The sequence below is a fragment of the Onychostoma macrolepis genome, chromosome 11 (genome assembly GCF_012432095.1).
Source record: "Onychostoma macrolepis isolate SWU-2019 chromosome 11, ASM1243209v1, whole genome shotgun sequence".
Taxonomy (NCBI): domain Eukaryota; kingdom Metazoa; phylum Chordata; class Actinopteri; order Cypriniformes; family Cyprinidae; genus Onychostoma; species Onychostoma macrolepis.
In genome coordinates this window covers 13,328,112-13,350,209 of record NC_081165.1, presented here as the reverse complement: position 1 = coordinate 13,350,209, position 22,098 = coordinate 13,328,112, and the positions used below count along the sequence as shown (strand labels likewise).

At 39.1% G+C, this 22,098-nt stretch overlaps 1 protein-coding gene across 1 annotated transcript in view; it reads right to left on the bottom strand.

The window, feature by feature from the left end:
* Positions 1–14,813, bottom strand: part of pcdh17 (protocadherin 17) — a 69,312-nt gene extending 54,499 nt beyond the window's left edge. Inside the window, exons 1-2 of the mRNA XM_058790562.1 lie at positions 14,325–14,813; positions 10,775–13,576 (exon numbers count right to left, since the gene is read on the bottom strand). Coding sequence (XP_058646545.1) covers positions 10,775–13,255 — 2,481 coding nt within the window. The 5' untranslated portion in view covers positions 13,256–13,576; positions 14,325–14,813. The remainder of the gene's footprint in view (positions 1–10,774; positions 13,577–14,324) is intronic.
* Between the last annotated feature and the right edge of the window lie 7,285 nt (positions 14,814–22,098).

The following is a 22,098-nucleotide window of genomic DNA, read 5'->3' as shown; positions in this document are numbered from 1 at the left end:
CTAAGTGGATAGCCATACAGTAATCTTCAGTCCGGTGTTTAAGTGCTGTGATACAATACAGATACTTGAGTGAGGCATTGATTTACAATCTATTCTCAGGAACCTTGCATTTGTCTACTGTATTAAACTGATGAGCAATCAACATTATCTGCCTGATTTCTGACTTCTCTGTAAAAGTGAATGCTTTACAATATGCCAGCATCTTATACTATTTCTGTGCTGATTAAATAAAACAATGCAAAAATCAATCCAAGTATCTGTTCAAAAGCTTTTGGTTCAAGTTCGGCACTTTCATATTTTCTTGACAAAGCAAGGAAAAAAGTAAGAGAAAAGAAAATGTAGGCAATTAAAACTGATGCTTTATTTTATATTTAGCATTTTTCTGCTAAATAACCTTTTCATAACCTAGCTAGCTATCATAAACTTAATACTAAATCATTAATCATAAACAAAAGTAGTAGTACTTTCTGGCAAACTTTATTGATGTACAGTAAAATAAAATAAAATAATAAAATGAAAAATAAAATAAAATAGTACAGATTCCTACTTGAACGAGGAAAGAGAATAAAATTCAAAACTTTTAAGATTATGTTTTCAATAACATGTTTCAAATAAGCAAATAAAATCTGATGAATCACAGTTGAAAAATAAATAAATAAATAACAAATAAATAAAATAAAGTTCACTGGCGTTCTAGAATAAATAATAAAATAAAATCCTACAATTGGACATATATTTTTATGGAAAGGCAGAACTTTCCTACATTTACAGCCACCATAATGAGCATTACAGTTTCACCAATTCATTTTTCCTATGAGCAGTGTCACCTGTCACCTTATACATCTTACCATATGTCTCTGCATGAATGCTGCATTATTGAACTCAAGCATATAGAAAAGGACATCGCCCTCACAGACAGAGAGAAAAACAAAACAAACAGACAGAAGAAAAGAACCATAAACAGATAGAAGGTTTTTGCCAGTCAAGCATTTTCCCACTCTATTTACTAGGATTAAGAAAAACAAACAGAAATAAGAGCCCCATAAAAACCGCCAGCCATTTTCTTTGGGTGCTGACAGCCCTCAGCCCATCAGTGCAGGTGAAAAGATGTAACTGTAGACAGATAAGACTGTGTACAAAACATGAGTGCTGACAAGCTCACTCATTAAACTTGACCGGGCCACAGATTCGGGGTTTATGTTACCAGCCGGCCCTGTCACATGGCAATCCGATATCTCAAAAGAGAGGCATCTTCCTGTGCACAACACCTCACTGGAAAGACAGGCCTAGAGCCAGGAGTTATCTTTAGGTATTTCACTAAAGCGTGAGGAATAAGAGACTAGAGGAGTATGAAGAACTTGTTCGAACATCACCCTGAGGCGGACAAGAACTGTGCAAATTTACTGTTTATGCTAGCGGGAATTCTTTAATTACTATTTTCATTGACAACATTAATGGCATCAGTACGTTGCAACCAACAACATGTCTGTTGGATATTTACAAAGAGTTCCGCAAATCGTAAAATGACATGATGCGAGTAAAAGCATCATGTCATTTTAAGAAGTGGAAAGAGGATCTCTCTTTCCTTCCAGAGAAAAAAAAAAAAAAAGACCACAATTCCCAGTGTGAAAAAGTACCTAAGAACACATCTGTCGAAAGAAAAAAAAACCAAGATCTGTTGTTTGGACATCTGCCAACACTTAATAAAACATGTTCCACATCATTTGACATTGAAACAAGATGCCGTTTTTATCGTTACCTTCTACATGTCAATTCCCAGATGTGTGCTTTTTAATGCTAATGTACAAACTTTGTCTTTTGATGAAAAAAAATAAAAATAAAGGAAAGCAAACAAACACGGCCTTAAGTGGATGCTGCCATTTAAACAGTTTAGCAGAAGCAGCCCCATGGGAGGTATACCAAGAACCCTTCGGGGTCTAGAGTGGCCCTGCAGGGGAACTGACGCAATCTGCAAATAATAAAAGGAGAGATGGTGCTTGAAAGCACAGCTTGTGATTGAACAATGCTCCACAATTTCTGCCACATAGAGAAAGGACGCAGCAGAGAACTGTGAGGACTGGCTTCCCTGTGGCCAAACACACCGCAACAGACAGCTGTGTGTGTTTTTGCCGTGAAGACGCAGAGAAAACGATCTGTTCGCATTGATTAAGAGCAGAATTTGCAGAAGCTGTTTTCTTTGGCTACAAAGTTTGGAATCGACAACTGCAATTACTAACAGGTGTGACTTGTGGTTTGCCTGTTCATACAACAGCTTACAGTAGTTGTGGTTTGAATATTGGCTCTTAAATCACTAACCATGCACAAATTTGTGTGTGAAATCTGAATGCAAATGCTTTCAAAAGCAGATAATTTATCAATAACTTTTGAAGTAAAACTTTATTTTAAATTGTAGGACAACTGAAACCACATACATGCAAAATCATGCATCTTTAGAGAGTGTCATATGTTTGCTGAGAGCAGTGAAAGACTAAATGAAAGACCTTATATGGAGATGGTTTGGGTGTATTTTATGCAAATTAATAACATTGTGCACACAGTCGCTCATTTAGAATATTATTTGTTCATTAACATTAACAGGGGTGTCCAAACTCGGTCCTGGAGGGCCGGTGTCCTGCAGAGTTTAGCTCCAACCCTAATCAAACACAAGCAGCTAATCAAGGTCTTACTAGGCATACTACCGGCCCTCCAGGACCGAGTCTGGACACCCCTGCATTAGAACTTGTTTCATAACCAATTAATGTGTCTACGCAAGACCTTTTTAATGACTAAATATACGAACAATCAACACAATGAGTAAAGAAAAAAAAGGCAAATTCTTTTTCTATTTGTGCTATAAATATGAACACCCATTACCACAGCAACTGAAGTAAATATCAGACATGGCAACTGTCAAAACATTCATGTGTTTTCACAATTAGCACATTAATGAGTCCAATCAACAATCAAAATACAGAACATTTTTAGAAGTTAAACTTATTTTAGCTTGACCTGGCATCTTTAAAATACAGGATTCATGGGCAAGATGCAAAAAAAAGCAAAGCGAACACACTCTAAAACAGGTCTAACAAACCTACTCTGTTACTGTGTGAATGTAGTCTTTCACTATCTGCTGATGTGTGGGATTTCATTTCATTCATTAAATCCAGCACAAATTCAGTCCTTGTGTTCAATTATTTGTTTTCCTGTTTTGGATTAATTCATTCTGGCCTTGTAATTTGATTTTGGCTTTTTGTTTAGCAGCCACACTGTTCACACAGATAGCATTAACTATTTACAAGTTGCTACAGCATTCAGAGGGAAGGAACAAAGGCAGAGGTCAGCCATTTGACACGTGTAACCAAGCAGATTTCTAGCTTAGTGTCTGCATCATTTAAACATGCAGATGATGTTTTTGTTTCTAATTAAAGAGCAGTTGTCTTATTGAGTGTCTCGTCTCAAAAACTAAGCGCCACATGGCTAAAAAGGCTAGCTGGCAATTGGCGCCAGAGAAAAAGAGTGGAGTGTACACAACCATAAGCCATCTGAAATGTGGGTGTCACTGTGCCTGAAATCACTGACACAGTCTAAACCATGTTCATCAGGGTTAGCTTATCCCACTATCCAAAACAAACAAGCACATAAGCAACCAAACCTTTGACAGCAACTCCAACGCCAATGCCCTCAAGCATTAGCAAGGCTAGCTTTAGCCACTACTGTTCGCGTGGAGGAGCCAGAACAAATATTGACAGGGAGTAACTGGGACTTGTTTCCCAAACACCCTGCCGTGCAACGTCCTTGTGGACAAGGAACAAGGAACACTGGTGTTTACTGTGAAATCAATAGAAAAAAAAGAACATTTTGTTGCAGGTATAATTTAAACAAACACCAAAAGTTTTTATGCTCAATTCCTCAAAAATTTTACTCCACTATGTCCTTCTCTGAGTTGACCAAGCAAATTAGTTCAAGTGCCTCAGTGTTTTACTGCCTCGAGGGTCAAATCTTGGGGTCTTATTACTCTTGCTGGAATATTTCTCCTTTTCACATTCAGAACGAATAGGTTTTAGGGCTTGCTTAAGTAATTAAATAACCCCTGCTCTGTAAGAGCATTACTTGCCTGCTGCGCTTCGCAAAAATGACACATTAACTAACATAAACATCTAAAATGATCTTTGCTATACTCTCCTAGATCAGCACTGCTCTTGTCCCAGACACACTTTCAATTTTCAAATATGGAAATCAATCATACAGATATGAATTATTAAATGTTTAAAATGATGATTATCTAAACAAAGACTGAAATAATCATAAACCATTTCAATATTTATGAGAAGATCATTTCTAAATGTGTCAAAAACTGTCCCACAGCTGTGGCATCATTTTCACCACAACAAATAAATCCTAAAAATGTTCTCCAAAGATGATATACTTGCTTAGGAGAATATATTGTCATTTCCAATCAAGCTGTAATTTTGTCAAATTATTCAAAAAAGTGTGATAATACAGTTTAATTGTCATTTCCACCACAAAAAGCTGTGACAGAAATGACTATGGGACACTGTTAGTACATTGTTAATAGCTATATATAGCCCTTATATATATATATATATATATATATATATTAGGGGTGTAACAGTACACGTATTCGTACCGAACCATTTCGGTACGGGTCTTTTGGTTCGGTACGTATGTGTACCGAACGAATACAGTAATTATAATTTTTTTTTTTTCAGGAAATTCAAATAATAAATGCCGTTTTGACAGTCTTTGATGTGGCATGACATCGCTGTATAAACGCCTTGGAGAGCCGCTTCTGGGATGGTTCAGAAACGTGCTGTTATAAACCCACAGAATTGACTCGAGTGGCCGCAATCAGCTCCGGTTCCTGTGTCTGATCCGTGACGCGCTGCAGACTTGTGCAGAGCGGAGCGCGAGTGAACGCGATCATTCCTTCCTCTGTACTGCTAGTTTTATCGCGAATAAACATGACTGAACATCTCATGCCTCATGTAGCTAATTGCTCAATCAGTGTTTATACTCATTATATTTTGCTAAACCTGTTAGTCTTAATTATTTAATGTATGTTTAAATTAATCTGTTATGAAACATGCTATGACAGCCAGTGTGTAACTGAATATATTTGAACAAATAGCCTAGAAATGTTATTATTTATAAGCTAATTTAAAAACTGCATTATGTGCATTATTTTTTTTTTTTAAGTTGAGTGTTGATCATCTATTTAAAAATAAATAGTAATTAAATTTAAATTTGGGTTAAGTTGTAAGGCCTAATTGTAACATTATAATGTAAAAGGGCATCCTATAGTTTTAAGCATAAGCTGAGGTCGATTTTTATAACTGAATGTATTTAAAGAAAGAGCAACTTGTTCAGTAAACCACTGTTTATTTAAAAAAAAAAAAAAAAAAGTTTAGTTTTTCCCCCTGCTGTACCGAAATCATTCCAAACCGTGACGTTAAAACCGAGGTGCGTACCGAACCGTCATATTTGTGTACCGTTACACCCCTAATATATATATATATATATATATATATAAATAACTATATTTATATTTAAGACATTTATGTTTATTTTATGAATATTCACTGGGGCATACAATTAAAGAAAATATGTAACTTCAGCACCGTAAACTATAGCAGTCTCTCTGGCTCCAAATTCACTGAGATAAGATGTATTTGGTCACAAAGAAGGATAGAAGAAATCCGACAGCCTCTCATATCCGTTCGCTTCTCCAGACCATATGTATCATTCACTCATCCATCCATTCATTCGTCTGCTCATTCAGAGGCACGTCGTCAATCTAGCCCAACGACTCCGGCACAATGACTTTCTCAAGATTAATTCCATCGTTCAAGCGGAACTGTACAAGGGTGGGGTAAAATTACGAATGCGTTTATGAGTTATTAATGGCCTCGGCCCGCTGGTTCCCAAACGGGTCTGGGGTTCCAAACCACGCAGGGCGGACGGAGCTGGGTTATAGAGCTATACAACTCAATAAATAATTCAACGGCATTACTTGGATTTCCAGAATTGCCATACATTATACATGCAGTTCAACAAATGTCTCTGCTATTATACACATATCTGTACACTTCAGCTGTGTGGTAATTAATCGCCTAAATGTGTGCCAAAAAACTACAGAGATCTTTTCACCCTCCCTGCTACATTTTTCATGCCGAGGTTTTGACACACTCCAGTGCACCCAAAGAAAATCAGCGACCACGTGAAGGAGGAAGGGAGGGGAGGACAGACGGATGGATTTTTTTGTTGTTTCTGGCTTCGCGGAATTGATTTTCATCTCCCGAAGAACTGGGCTAATCTCAATCCTTCTTCTAATCTGGATTCAAAGCACTTGAAATCCAAGGCTTCTTCGCAGATGAATAAAAAACAAGTGTCTGTTTGTGCAGCATAGATGATTATGTATACATGAAGGATGAAGAAAATATCCAAAATATGAACACATTCTCTGAAAGATCATTTAATGAAGGTGAGGTTTTGCGGTCACACTCTTCCGCTGTTAACATGAAGCGGTGTGAGAAATTAAAGACGATTATCGCAACATTCTGGTCTTGTCTTGTTCTGTTAAATTTGATGATTTATTAATGAGCGAGTAAATATAGCAGAGGATCGTATGAGCTCAGAATACACACACACACACACACACACACAATAAACAGTCACACAAACGATGTGATCACGAGGTAAAGAAAATAAAACCCCTGCAACTCTAGAAGGCCTAAAGCTTGGAGAAATCAAACAAACAAAGGTAGGATTTACTGTAGGGTCTCATGTGCACCGTTTAAGCCTGGCAGACAAGTGCTGTTTAGATTTCCCTCGTATACTGCAGAACACATTGATCACGTGTGTATATCAAAACCACCTATCAATAATTCAGCGCGAACACACCATCTGAAAATATGAACAAGACACCAAGGGCAGAAGAAAGAACAAATTTAATACACATAAGCTAAAGAAGGACGAGCTGGGACCGAAAGAGGAGGAAGAACTCCTCTCTGAACATTTATGATTATCTCTCCTTGATCCCTATTTCTCTCTTTCAGTCTTTTGTCTTTAACTCCAAGCCGTAAACAAACGCTCTATTTCTCAGGCAGGGAGCTTAAAGGAAAAAAAATAAAAAAAGTATTTCAAAATGTCTAAGCCTCAGTGCACAAAACTACTCTGAGAGAAGAGAAGAGAAGAGAAGAGAAGAGAAGAGAAGAGAAGAGAAGAGAAGAGAAGAGAAGAGAAGAGAAGAGAAGAGAAGAGAAGAGATTTGGAGGACAAACAATGGGCTGTTACAGCCATCAAGGGGAAATGTTATGACTCAATTTGCAAGCACACACACACACACACACACACACACATACTAATACCCCTCCCACACTGCACACACACAATGTACCGTATAATGCAGCATGCAAGGACAGAACCATTAGCATGCATGACTGTGCTCTCACTCCTGCTGTCCCACTGCAAAACACACACACAGCGTGCGAGAGAGAAAGAGGGCACTAAACAGATTGTCAGACATTGACTCTCTCATGCCTTGCCATTTGACAGTATTTCGCTTCAGTTCCCAAAGCAATACATCTAGAACTCATGCAGCAATTTGATTACCTGACACCCGCTTTTATCGCTCAATTTTGCAAAAACAAGGTGACAGAAACCCAATCTCTATGAAACACTGTGACTTCACTGCACCACACAACAGCATTATGCCACAAGCACAACTACAGTCCTCATATCAAAGCAGTTACTCAACAGCATGATTTGTTGTCATCTGCTTTCCACTCCTCTCTTTCTGTTTTTAGGTGCATTTAATGGATAGAAATAGCTCAGATGGACAATCCCTGGAGGGGCATCACTATTGTCCGGCAACAACTGGAGTGTGTCAAGCACTCTGCCCTCCCCCAATTGCTACTCCTGCCTTACTTGTTTGACCTTATGAGGATCAGTTGACCTCTCTATTAAGGGATAAACACAAAAAAGAAGAATGGAAGCCTAAAAAGATGTTAAATTACATGCAGCTTTCACTACAAATTTTATAGCCACGCTTACAGAAAGACATAAATTTGATAGCAAACATTCAAATCAAATGTGCATTCAAATCAAGCCTCATTCACTTTGCTATGTGCTTGCAAGACACTGAAGGCAGATTGTCGCCACCTAGGGGACACTTTTATAGCCGGGAACACCAACCCTGATGCTCACATCAGCTGTATTAACCTCACACACATTTCCTCGCTCTAAAACTGAAGTAAGTAAGAGGAAAATTTGTATTTTCACCTAAGCAGCAAATTAAGCTATGAATATTTTTTTTTCTCCCTGCAAATAAATACACCACTATACATTGGCTTTTTTTCTAGCCTCAAATATGCTGTTAAGTATATTGCAAACATGAGGGTGGATATTAAATGCTCTCTAGACAAAATTCCCTTGCTACCAGGTTGGAAGGATACCACTGAAGATTTTCTTAAACCTCAGTTCACCATTAAGTAATAGATCCGGACGCCTGTGGTGCAATTAAGCGTTATTACATCCCTTTATCCAGGAAACTTTTCTCGGCCAATCGAATTACACCCCTCATTCTGTTGTGTTCTCCGAGAGCAGACAGCTCTGGTACTGTAATTGACCCTGAACCTCTTTTCATTTCAGACGCAGGCTATTACTTCAATGGCCAGCTGTTCACAACCTCTGGATCAGCTACTATAAAACACCATTAAGGAGCTCCTGGTCGCTGCTGCTGTTGCCACTGGGCCTGATGGGAAGCATTTGAAATGCCCTTGTGCAGCTGTGTAGCAAGCACTGGGGATTCTGTGTTTATATATATATATATATATATATATATATATATATTTGTATATATAACCATTTATTTTCAGCTTTCAGGCTACCTCTAGCTTCGATGACAGATGTAGATGACAGCGCCCGAACACATCGATCGACAGAGACTGGAAAGGGAGGGATTTCTAACATTTTTTATAACCTCTCAACTGGGATTCGCATTTCTATGGCTCTTTTTTAATCTCGCTCTCTCTCTGTTCCAGGCCAGGGGAGAGGAGAGCCAGATTGTTTTACGGGCTCAGTAACAGGATAGCAGATCTGCCTCTTGCCACACTTCTGCTGTAAATAATGGAGAGTATATCCTGTATTGTATGGATCTCTGTAAACACAGAACGCATATATGTGTCTTGGAGCTTGTTTGTTGAAGGTAGTGAGAGAAAAGGGCATGCATCTATGCTGTAGTGCCTGCGTCTGTGGTTTGATGAGACCTCTGCAGTTATTCTGCTCATTATTAAAGGGCCCAGAATAATGGGCCTCACTCTGACCTATAACCTGCAGCTGGGATGCGATGAATAGCAACGCACACACTCGCACAATCGTGGGCAGAAACATGCAGCAGCAAACACACAGATATAGAGAATGACAAGACACCTATGAAAACGTGCAAGTACAAATTCAAGCTTATCCACAAAAACACCAGCTTCACACCTCTGAAATCACTCACATATAACTTTTTTTAATTAGCCACAATATTAATGTGCTCTGTATGGTTGATAGTGTTGTTAACAGTGTGGGACGAGTTAGTCACCAAAGTTTAATACTTAAAGTTAGAGGTTTGTTCAAATCTTTAACCCTAAATATGAGAAATAGCAAAATTAGCAAGTTAAAGTACATATATATACATTTAAAGCATGATATTAAAAATAAATATGTATCTAAAATTGATTAAAGGCATAAAGCAAAAGAGAGCTAAATTAATTTTTGCCAGCTATAATCTCAGTCGCTGCACATACACGCGTACCTGATGTACAGAGTTTAAAGAGGTGACTTTAGCCTCATCTGACACGACAGATTTCAAATGACTTTAAACTGGCTTAGCAGCACAGACACACATAAGTTGTCACTGGCTTAACCAAATCGCTCCACACAAAGACGCATTAGCAAGGAACGAGGAAATCTGGGAAAGCTCTTTCTTTCTTTCGTTGAAAAGCAGTTTGAGCGTCTTTATTAGAGAGAGGATTGTCACAGTGTTCTTGAGTACGAAGGTGAGACAAACCTGCTGAGTAAGTAATACGGTAAGGGTGTTACAATGTCAAGGCTGAAAATTGAAATGTTTGAGGTCAAGACAAATTGCATTACATTGGATGAAAATACATTTTCATGTATTTATTTGACCTAGCATGTGAGCATTAGCAGAAAAAAAGAAAAAAAGAAAACAAGAACATTAATTCTGTCACTGTAAGAGGTAGGAACCTTACATTCAAAGCGCCACAGGAAACTACATATTGATCGAAGCTCTATTCATTTGCAATATAGTAGCTGGAAATATATTCTAGGCAAGAGCAGCAAATCATCATGGTACGGCCGTTATGAAATAACAAGCCTTTAGGGCTGAACCTGTCAGTGCATCAAATCTCGCCTCACCAGAGGTAACATTAAAACAATATCTCCAGAACAGAATTGTGTTCCATACTCAATTTCCTCTTAACGCATTACTTGAAACAATATGAGCAAAGCTAGATTTCAAAAAACGATAGCACGGTGCTTTTCAGCATCTGGCGATGGGTGGAGAACGACTCGTGTTTCATATCATCACCGGTTGTGATCCCCTTCTCCCCCCCACACTATGATTCACTGGCTGCTTTGTATGCACACCCATCTACTCATCCATTCATGTATTGACCTAGTGAGACAGAGCAGGACGAGAGGGGGATGGAGGGTAATAAGGAAGGAGAATATAAGTTGTCGTTCCTACCTGTATTATTGACATCCTGTTCACTGGCGTCTCTGTGGTGTTAGTAACAGGTCCCGTGAAACTGGTGTGACAACCAACGTGCCCTTGAGGAACACTGAGGTTGTTGGCGGTGGGTTTGAGGTACATGACCTCTGACCTAGGAGAGCTGAGGGGCAGACGAGTTTGGTAGTCGAAGTACATGGGAGAGGTGGCCAGGGAGGGACTGCTGACAACGTTCATCACGTTCATGGTGTCCCGCTCCTCCACTTCGCTCTGCACCAGCATGATGTCATTCTTGTTGATCTTCTTCTTCTTGCCCTTGCCAAGTTGCGGGTGAGTGTACTCTGCGATCCGACAGTTGTATGTGCGGATCTCCTTGTTTTCGCGTTTGCACTTGACTGCTATGGTGATCATGGCAGCAAGGAGCATAATTGAGATGATACTCAGGGTTACTATTAGCGGGAGTGACATGTCCCAGTTATGGTGTTCTGCGTTGATGCGTGGTTCACCCTCTGGTAAGGGCCCGGAGTAGGCTTTGACGATAAGTTTGGCCATGGCGGACAGTGACGGCTTGCCATGGTCAGTCACCTTGATGATGAGTTCCACAACAGGTGCCACCTCCTCCCACAGTGGCTGGGCTGTCCGTACCTCACCTGTCACCGAATCAATCTCGAACAAGTGTTCCTCATTGCCATCTGAGATCTCGTAGGTGAGGCGACCACTCTCGCCGAAATCATTGTCCACCGCTCTCACGGTGGTGATAATGTGTCCGACTCCCACGTTCCGAGGCACATGGATCTCAGCAGTGTCATTCTGAAGTAACGGAAGGACAATGACAGGAATGTTATCATTAACATCCAGAACGCTGACACGGACAGTGGTGTTGCTCTCCAGGTGAGGGTTACCTGAATCCTTCGCCTGGACCTTGAAGTCAAAATACTTGGTTTGTTCATAGTTGAAACTCCTCAGGGCATAAATTGCACCGTCAGTGGGTTTGATGTTAACATATGTAGTGATAGACTCCTCGCTTACATTTGAAGGAAGGAGGGAATAGGATACAGTACCATTTTGGCCCAAATCTGGGTCATGAGCAAGAACAGAACCCAGATATTCCCCTGGGATGTTGTTTTCAGGCACCTGGAGAAGGTAGACCATTTTTGTGAAGCGGGGTGCATTGTCGTTTTCATCTAAGATCTTAACAGTGAAAGACTTTGTTGAGTTCAGGGGTGGGTTGCCATTGTCTTTGGCCACAATAGTGATGTTATACTCATCCTTTACCTCCCTGTCCAGGGGTCTGTCAGTCACTACTGTGAAGAAGTTATCATAGTTCTCCTCCAGCTTGAAGGGAACGTTCCCCAAAATCCTACACTGGAGCTGCCCATTGCGGCCCGAGTCTTTGTCTGTGACTCTGACGAGTGCGATCACTGTCCCTGGGGTTGCTGCTTCACTAACCGCCCCCTGACGCACAGCTACGAAACCTATCGACGGCCAGTTGTCATTCCTGTCAAGCACTTTAACGGTGACTTTACAATGGCCAGGAATTGGGTTGGGGCCTTGATCCTTTGCCTGAACATCAATCTCTATAATTGGGTTCTCCTCAAAGTCGATTTTACCCTGAATCTTTATGACACCCGTTCGGGGGTCTATTGAGAACAACTCTTTGATCCTGTCTGGAACATAACAGCTAAAGGAATAAGTAACCTGCCCATTAATCCCTTCATCAGGATCTGTAGCATTTAAATCTATCAGTATCATGCCTGGGGGTGAATTCTCAGGGATCTCCACTACATATGAGGGCTGTTCAAACACAGGGCTGTTGTCATTGGAATCAGTGACTTTCACATTAATTTGCATTGTGCCTGATTTGGGATATTCCCCTCCATCTGTGGCAGTTATAATTAAAGTGTGATGGCTCCGTTCCTCTCGATCTAAGGACCTCTGAACGACCAATTCAGGGAATTTGGTTCCGTCCCCTCTGGATTTAACATCCAGAGAGAATATGCTATAATCATCCCGCGTGATCTGATATGTTTTCAGGCCATTCTCCTTAGTGTCAGGGTCATAGGCAGCAGCCAAGGGGAAACGTGTGCCTGGGGCTGCGTTCTCAGATATGTCGATATCGATCTGTTCAGAAGGAAAGCTTGGTGCGTTGTCATTTATGTCCTGTATCTCAACTTTAATCATGCAGATCTCCTTGTCATTGGCAAACACTTCCATGGAGAGCTGGCACTTGGGGTTTTGTCTGCACAGTATTTCCCTGTCGATCCGCTGTTTAGTGTATAATAGCCCGCTTTCAGGATCCACATCGATAAGGTGTGGGGCGGAGTTCTCCAACACCCTGAAGTTGGATTTTTTCCCCTGCTCTCCCAGTTCCAGCTCTGCATCCTTGGCAATGTTTCCAATGACGCCCTGAATTTTCTCCTCAGGTATTGAGTAGTTCAAGTTTTTCAATGTCAGGGCTTGCGCCCATAAAAGTAGGAAAAGGAAAACAGAAAGATGCATCCCTTTTAGTGAGAGTGTCTTAGGTTTCTGATGCGTTTTACGCCTCTGACCTGTTGATCTTCCTGGCAATATCACAATTTCTACCTTCAATTACTGAGCACACATGCCGATTCATGATAAAACATGTGTAAAGTCATTATGTGGGCTTTTCCTTTGAATGCTCTTTTCTTTCCTCTGTAGCAGGGCTCTCTTTATCTTGAGTTTTTACAACAAACGGTGGGGCTGTACAGCTAATTTATATTCTGCTGAACGCCCAGGCGCATTGGAGGCATAATCACAATCCAGTTTCCACAAAGAAATAGCCTTTCCCAGCCTCTTCTCCTGTAATAAAAAGAAAAGAAAAAAAATCTTTATCAGATCATTGCATATAATATTGCACTTGATGATTTTAATTCTGGCATACAGATTTTAACAAACACCTCGTGTCTCAGCATATGCGCTTTTTTTCACTGTAGTGTGACCGCGTAATTCTAATGCGTAATTCCTCATTCCCTGGCGAACGACGTGGATGGCATGTCAATCCAACCCTAAGATGCGTCGGAGCGCTTTAGCGCTGAACACAGGTGGATGTTTGTGTTATTCTGCTTTCAACATGTAGGCTAAGCAATGCGTCGAGGATGCGCCATGTGGCACGAAGAGCCTTACGCGCATCAAACGCGCAATTATGGATAAAGGTGGTGAGCAAATAAAAACGGATAAATCTCTTTCTATGTCACTGCGTCCTGAAACAGCTGCTTAACTGATGCCATATCTATACCTTGCTGTCTTAAGGCAACCCCCTGAATGCAAATGCGTTGAAATAAGCCTCTTAACCGGCATAATCCGGCTGTTAAATACAATTCTTACATAGTCGCATAAGGCAGAGCAAATGAAACACAATCCGGGATGGTTATTTATACTGCGCTTCTTGAATAAATACGAGAAGAAGCTGTTGCATCCTCTCTGGCACTGTGCGCATCCAGCAGCTCCAGGACCATATATGACATGTCATCTCATCTTTTTTTTTTTTTTCTCCAGGGTGACACTTTGGAACAGAATGATGATGATGAGAAACATCACACAGACTTACCTGTAGCCTTATATCCACTCTAAACACAACCATCACCAAAGACGAGTTACATCCTTCATGCACCTTCCCAATGAGTGGAAAAAAACTCCAGCTAGTCTGTGTGGAAAAATAAAGTGCTCCCCAAAAGTGCGCTTGTAATGTCAATGAGGCTGATTAGGATGCAGTGACTCTCCTCCGCTCATCGACTCAGACTGGAGACGCTTCAGGACAGATATCTTGACCCAAGCGTAAAATATACATCCACAACCGTTGCTATCACCAGCGCGAATAGCTTCTTGTACTGCATTGATGCGGGGTGAGACATCCCCGTGATAAATGCGTCCAGTCCCTAATACAAAAACCGAAAAGGGGAAAACATAAGTGTCCAAAGTTTAAATGTGCATATCAACCGAAAGTGTTCAGCTCAATCCTACTGTCACTAAGACCAGCTGTCAATAACGGTACGGGAATAAATGCACTGTGGTGTGCCGGTGTCCTTTCTGCCTCCTCTGCGCGTTTCTCTCTGACTGTCTGACTCTGTCTCATAGTGCATTAAACATTGTTACTGATCCGCCGCCAACCAATGGATGAAGGAGGAGGGGGATAACGCAGCCAATCGGGTTCTCGGAATTCAAATTGTGGGCGGGGCTTTCAAAGCGGTCCTTTATGTGAGTGATGTGGACGCGTTTCTAAGCGCAGACGGGAGTTTATAAAAGACTCTTGTACTTTGAGAGCTCAAGCGGGGTTGGAATCTTTACGTTGAAGAAATTGCCTCTATTTATATCGGTTTTCAGTTGCCAGATTGTCCACACACACACACACACACACACTATTGGACATACACATTTAAGACGTTCAAAATGCGCTTGATGTTTAATACTGAATACTGGATGTAATGTATACTATAAATAATTACATATGTAACTATACGTTTATGTGGCTGTCACTCAGAATATTTGCAACTTGTTGAGTGTCTCCCACTTACAGAATGCTCTATTTTGTTAGACTTTAATAATATTACTGGTTATTAGCCTATTATTAATAATAATGCAAAACGATATCCGGTATCAGTTTAAAAGAAACATTTCCCGTTTTGAGTTAATGAAGAGCTACTTGAGTTGCATTGATGAAGCTGTTGAGGGTGTTCAAAAACAATGTTCAAATTAGAAACCTGCAGGCTATACAAGTGCATGGTTCGTCGTTCGGTTTTATTCACTGAGCTTTCTAGAACTCACTTTCCAGTTTCACAGATTGAGGTTGTCTGTCTGTCTCGTTTCTCTTTTGTTCCTCAACATTTTGGTGCTGGTCTTGTATTTGGCCGTCGGCTCTAAAGAAAGACAAAAACACCAGTAAAGGATATTTTTAGAACTGGCTTTAATTTCAGGGATTCTAAGGAGTCATTTTAAAGTATTTAGGTTTGCATACTTCAGAACAGTGAAAATGTGGAAGGTTTTCAGACTGTTCTGCGTATAGGAACACAAAATATAAAAAGCAAAGATATAAGCATAAAATGCTTTTAAATGTTATATAAATGCTTCATGAGATGTGCCAAGCAGTTGAAGGATGAAAAGGGAACAGAAAACACAAGATGCTGCCTTCTACCACCTCATTAGGCCCTCTAGTGGACACCTTTGAACCTTCAACTAAAGTTTCCCTCGTTTTTCAGTCTGAAAAACGTTTTTAAGACTGCACTTTACAAACATTGCATGTATATTCTTTAAATGTACTGCATATAGCATATTTATAGTACTATTATTATTATTATTATTATTTTATTGAATATTAAATATTTGTTTCAAAGAGAAATACAAATGTTTTATATATATATATATATATATATATATGTGTGTGTGTGTGTGTGTGTGTTTGTTTAATTAATAAAAAATTATACAAATTATTCAAAATAATACAATTACAAGTTTATAATATTTGATACAACTTATTTTTATATATTTGTAATAAATTATAAATAATATTAATCAATATTTGTAAATAATAATCATTTAATTTTAAAAATGAAAATTGGTATAATTTAATATAATTTAATAATTTGTAATTAATATATCATGTAGTGCAATTCTATGAAACAAATATAAAGATAGAACTCACTAGAGTAGAACTCACTCCTATCACGCTCTGTAATCCTTTTTGATATGACAAATAATAAATCTAAGTCCAGATCTGCTGCCTTTGTCTGACGCAAGTCTTCACTGGCTCATATTGGAGGCTGCTCGCATGGGCCTGACTCATCATCGGCCAACATGGGGATTGGAGCCGGTGTCTGAATTCATTGTGAATTCCGGCACACGGCACCTTAATATTCTAGAGATGCTTCTCCATTGTCATACCATTACAGGGCTGCCTCTGTAATGCAGGCCATTTGAAGCTTCTCTGTCTCTAATGCCCTTTGATTATGCGCAGATAGAGGAGCGTTTGATAATGCTTCAGCTGTAAATCTTCCTGTTCAGACTCAATATGGGCTGCCATATCCTTGACCTTGGACATGACCTTTCCTTTTGATGTTGATGATGAGGTTTTTCTATTCTCTGAGAAGTGCCGCACATATGTCCTATAATGAGGTGTTAGAGGATGGGGATATAAGAGGGAGTGCATATCCGTCTTTTTGTATCTTTCCTCTCATGCCTCTTCTTGACTACATGGAAGATGCATATGGTGTTACTGGCAAGCTGAAACTGGCATGTGAATTACTTCAGCGGATTTTGAGGGACTTTCTGAGAGAAGCCATACGGCACATGTGCTTGCCTGTGTGTTGTGTCAAATCTCTCTCCTTGTTGCTTGCAGAAGCTGAAAGCTCTCTTCTGGATTCCAAGTGAATCTACTTCAAACTCTATCAGTGTGTCCTGAGGGTCCGGCCTTGATGAAAAACCACCAAAGCCACACAATAGAAGCCCTGCTATTAACAGCTGTCTCTATTAGTCCAATTAAATTGCCTTAAGATATGCCGGCGACAGAAGCCACATTTGGAAGGATGGAGGCGAATAGCTACATTAAAACACAATTTTGCAAATTAAATTTCAATTTAATGGCACAGTTTTTCTTCAGGTAATGAGACTGTGCGAGGGCCTAGTCGTTTTGGACAGGCTGCCTCAAAAGCTGCCTCTCTCTCTCCTTCTCTTCCTTCTATGGAGATGAGGCTTTTATGCGGTACAAAATGCAATTTTTTTTTTTTTCATGTCTGCCGAGGACAATTCTCAGAGGAGGCGGTTTTTCAGTGTAGCTGCCCTTTCCAGTAACATTTTCATCTGCGTTTGCTCTCTTCTCCTCTTGTTCTGTTTTGCAATGGTAAGGGAATGAAAGGGTGTGTTGAAATCAGAGAATTTTCTGTCCCTGCACTCGCTAAATGACAGAACTTCACACGTATCTGCCTATCTATCTATACATCCGTCTGTCTGTCTGTCTGTGCAACCACTGTACTCTCCGCCTGTCTGTCTGTCTATCTACACATATATTGAACTGTTTATATATCAGCTGTCTATCAAAACTGTCCGTCTATCAACGAGTTCATTTATCTTGCTACATAACTATCGAAATGTCTATCTACTGAACTGTTTATCTACCTACATAACTATTGAAACTGTCTCTTTCTTTCTTTCTTTCGAACTGTTTTGTCACCTTTGACCTGGACATCTAACACCTACCAGACTCTCTCTCTCTCTCTATCTATCCTGGACATCTAACACCTACCAGACTCTCTCTCTCTATCTATCCTGTGCATCTATCAACCAATTTGTTTATCTTGCTACATAACTACCGCACTTCTAACAATCAAAATGTATCTACCAAAACTATCAAAATTATCTCCGTATGTATACTGAAACTGTCTAACTGACTGTCTGTCTATCTATCTATCTTGCTCCGCAGGCCACCCACACACTGAAAGGTCAATAAACTTGTGAAACGAGTACATAGCAGCAGGTATCACCCACCCATCCCTGCTCTACATTCAGTGTTGAGAACAGTTAAGCAGGCTTTCAGATTAGACACCACAACAACTCAAGAAAAAAGCCCAGTGTGTGGCTCCATCTCACCACGAGCCAAGCAAAAATGTCTGGGTCAGACCTGGGGCAGTTTGAGAGAAGAAGGTTTCCACTTTACCCTGCTAGACACCCTCAATCCGCCTTACAGCAGGGGGGTCTTGGCTGAGCGGAGGAGGAGAGAGCGGCAGGTCTGCTGGCTTCATTCGCTCTGTCTGTGTGGAGACCCTGCCATGCTGCATTCAGAGGACTGGTAATGGTGCTGAGGTGATGTCTGTGTGTGAGAACCTTGCCAACTGGATTCAGAGACATGACGCTGAGGTGTTTGTGTGCCATTCTGGTTTGTAAGTAAAGGTGCAAGTGTCTGAGCGGATGTATGTTGTTTTGTACCAGATTACAAAGCTTTTGTACAGTTTCTGAGGTGCTGAATGTACAGAGAGACTTTACTCATTTACTGTAAGGAAAAAGAATCAACTGAAAACTGATTTGAATGGAATACTATTTTGAATGTGGTAAAATATGTCTGTGTATCTACAAGGTCAGATATGATTTAGCCCTCTGATGCATCGTGGTCACTACAGTGGACAGATATTTGGAAGCCATTTTGAACTGTTTAAAATGTAGCATCATGTCCCAACCACCAACTGGCGAACCCCCAAAGTGTTGTCTACGATTCCATTTAATTGTTGTCTTTTTAATCTATTTTTTTTGTTTTGAAATATGTTTTGGGAAAAGGGGATGCACCATGTTCCTCGGGAATAAGTGTTAAATATTTTTATTCTCAGAAAACCAGACAGGTACAACAAAATATTTTTCAGTTAAATAGGATGTCAGAAATAGATTTATCCAGATTTTAACAATAATTTTTTTTTTTTTTTTTTTTCTGTGACAGAAAATATATCTGTCCACTACAGTGGACGTCATGCACCAAAGGGTATGCTTCTGCCTATGCGCCTATATATAGGTTCTGCTTTATTTTGCCTTATGTTTTTTAAAATTATGATATAATTTACACTTGAGTGGTTTTATTGAACAGAAATATTAAATAGTCTTCAGATTTGATAATTTATTTCAATGCTTACAGTCTATATTTATTCTTTAGGTCATATAAAACTGAAGGCATTTTTACATGTATACTGTATGAGTGCAGATATATGCGTGCATGATTGTGTGGTGGGAGTGTGTGTGTGTGCGCGTGTGTGTTTGTATTTGTGCTCACATGTGTATGAATAGCCCACCCCCACCCTCCACCCACACTGCACCACACAGCCCCACACACCCCTGTCCCATAGACACACACTCTTGCGTTTTGTTTGTTACTCTTCACATTTCTGTGCCGTCATGACATAGCTTGTTGTTATTGAATGTTCTTATGTGTATTCAAACCATTTTCACGTAGTAAATATTTTAAAAATGTGTTTATTTTTATTTATTTATTTATTATTTATTTAACACATTTAGTTCTATTGATTCACTTTTTATACCTTTGATGCATGGTGTCCACTACAGTGGACATATATGTAACTCCCTCAAAATATAATATATTGATAGTTTTTTTGATTTTTTTTGGCATGATTTTTCACTTGTTTAAAAGTAAAAACAAACATGTAAAAAAAATATATTACTTTGTGATTTAATAATTCATGCATCAGAATTTTAGAGCCCAGAATAGAATATCACATGCCACTGTCAATATGTTTTATGCTTAAAGAACAGCATTTCTAGCAACTAATTATATTAATTTAGTATATACTGTAATACCAGGACACATTATCTGTCTGGACATTAGTGGTGGAGACTTTTTCTGTAGGTTACACCGTTACACCAGTAGGTGGCAACAAATAACTCGTTATGAGTGAGATGCTGCATCATTCAATAAATCGATTCATTCAATACACTGATTCATTCAGGTACAAAACAAGTGTCCATATGAATGAGGTACTGAATCTTTCACTCAACTGATTCTTTCCAAACACCTCATCAGTGTTTTAAATAATTCGAAAAAAATAAATAAATAAAATAAAGTATATATATATATATATATATATATATATATATATATATATATATATATATATATGTGTGTGGTTTGCAAGGATGAAACTCATGTTTGGCATAGCATTCAACACTTACTGTTTCTGTAGTAGCTATGATATATGGCTATATTGCATAAATAGAAAGAGTAGTATAGTAGTATTCATGAATAAGTCACTGAATCATTCACTCAAAAACACAGATTCATTCAGCAATGTGTTTTTATCATTGTTGTATGTGTTGCTCGGAAATGTGCAGTGCTTAATTCTGCTGTGGCTTTGTTTGGAACTGCTTTGGTTGAAAAAAAAAAAAAAAAAAAAAGAAGTTCAGTCTATTATTTACCATGTAGCAGTTGGTTTTTAAGGTTGGAAAGGCTATTAGAACTATTAGGGTAGTCCAGAAAAACGGGATGTGCTCAAAGTGCTCATTGCGCTCGCATCTTTTGCTGAGTCTTGTGCATGAAACTGCATTCTAAAAACATGACGCTAAAGTTAAAACAAGTTCTATGGACCTTACGTTTCATTTCACCTTACTCTGAAAAATCAAAATATTGCCCTATTTTTATTTTTCCTTCCAATGATTCGATCTTAAACTTGCCCGGCCTGTAGAGATTGGAAGCACATTGATGAAATTGAGGGTTCACTCTCTCTCTCTCTTCTTCTCACACCTGCTCCCAGTGGAGCTAAACTTCCCTTTCTCTCTCTCTTTTGCTTCTGTCCTGCAGGTATGAGATAAGCTGACAAAGGCGAAATTCTAATTAATGTTTTGTCAGTCTAAAACACCCTGAGATCAGTGGACGACAGTGATTTGGACTGCACGCACATACAAATATACCATTTTAATTAATGTTTAGAAGATTAAGAAATAAACAGCTTAAAGTTTCTTGAGCTAATGGTACAAGCAGCCATTGTAGCCACATAAAAAACACATTCCATTCCTTGCTTTCTTCCACCATAGATAATTGACTCTTTTTTTCTTTTTTTCTTCTGCCTTATAAACATCACACAGACAAACCACTTAATTGTAATTGCCACTGCATTATGAGAGTAGCAGCTCTCACAATGCAGATGACAGGAAGTTACATATCACATCAATCATTAGTAAAATCATTTGGCTAACCTTAAACCCAGCTAATTCCAAGCTCACAAAATAATTAATACAACCTTCATAAGTTATTTTTTCAGTCAGATGCGTCTTTTCTAATGATTATGTATAAATGATAAAGTATAGATCAGAACATCTGAAATAAATAAATAAGCATAGTAGGAGAAAACTAATTTTCCCTTAACATTTGCATAAATCAAGCATTTACAGTGTGGTAGTATCCATCAAAGATCTGCCCATAAACAGGCTCAAATAAAATATTGATTCATGTTATCAACTATCGACAGCATCTGTTGCAGTAATGCACTTAAAAAGGAAACCAGTGAGACATTTCAGAGGTTTTAAAAGCCAAAAGGGAAGCTTCTATTTTTTGTTAAAGCACTTATTAATTATTTGATACCAAATATGAATTATTTGGCACAAAATATGTCATGAAAAGTTATTTAGTTCAGAACTGACTTGACTTTCCTTACTTTACAGGATATGATTTTTGCTTATTTCGACGAATTCAGTAGATGCTACCTGGAACATTCTTTCAAAAGCCCCTTTCAACCATTTCCCACATGCAGACTGTACATCCACCCGTCATAATATTGTTTTTGTTCTCTTCAAACCAACACCCACTTGAACATAAACACCCATGTTTTCAATTGGCTCTAATT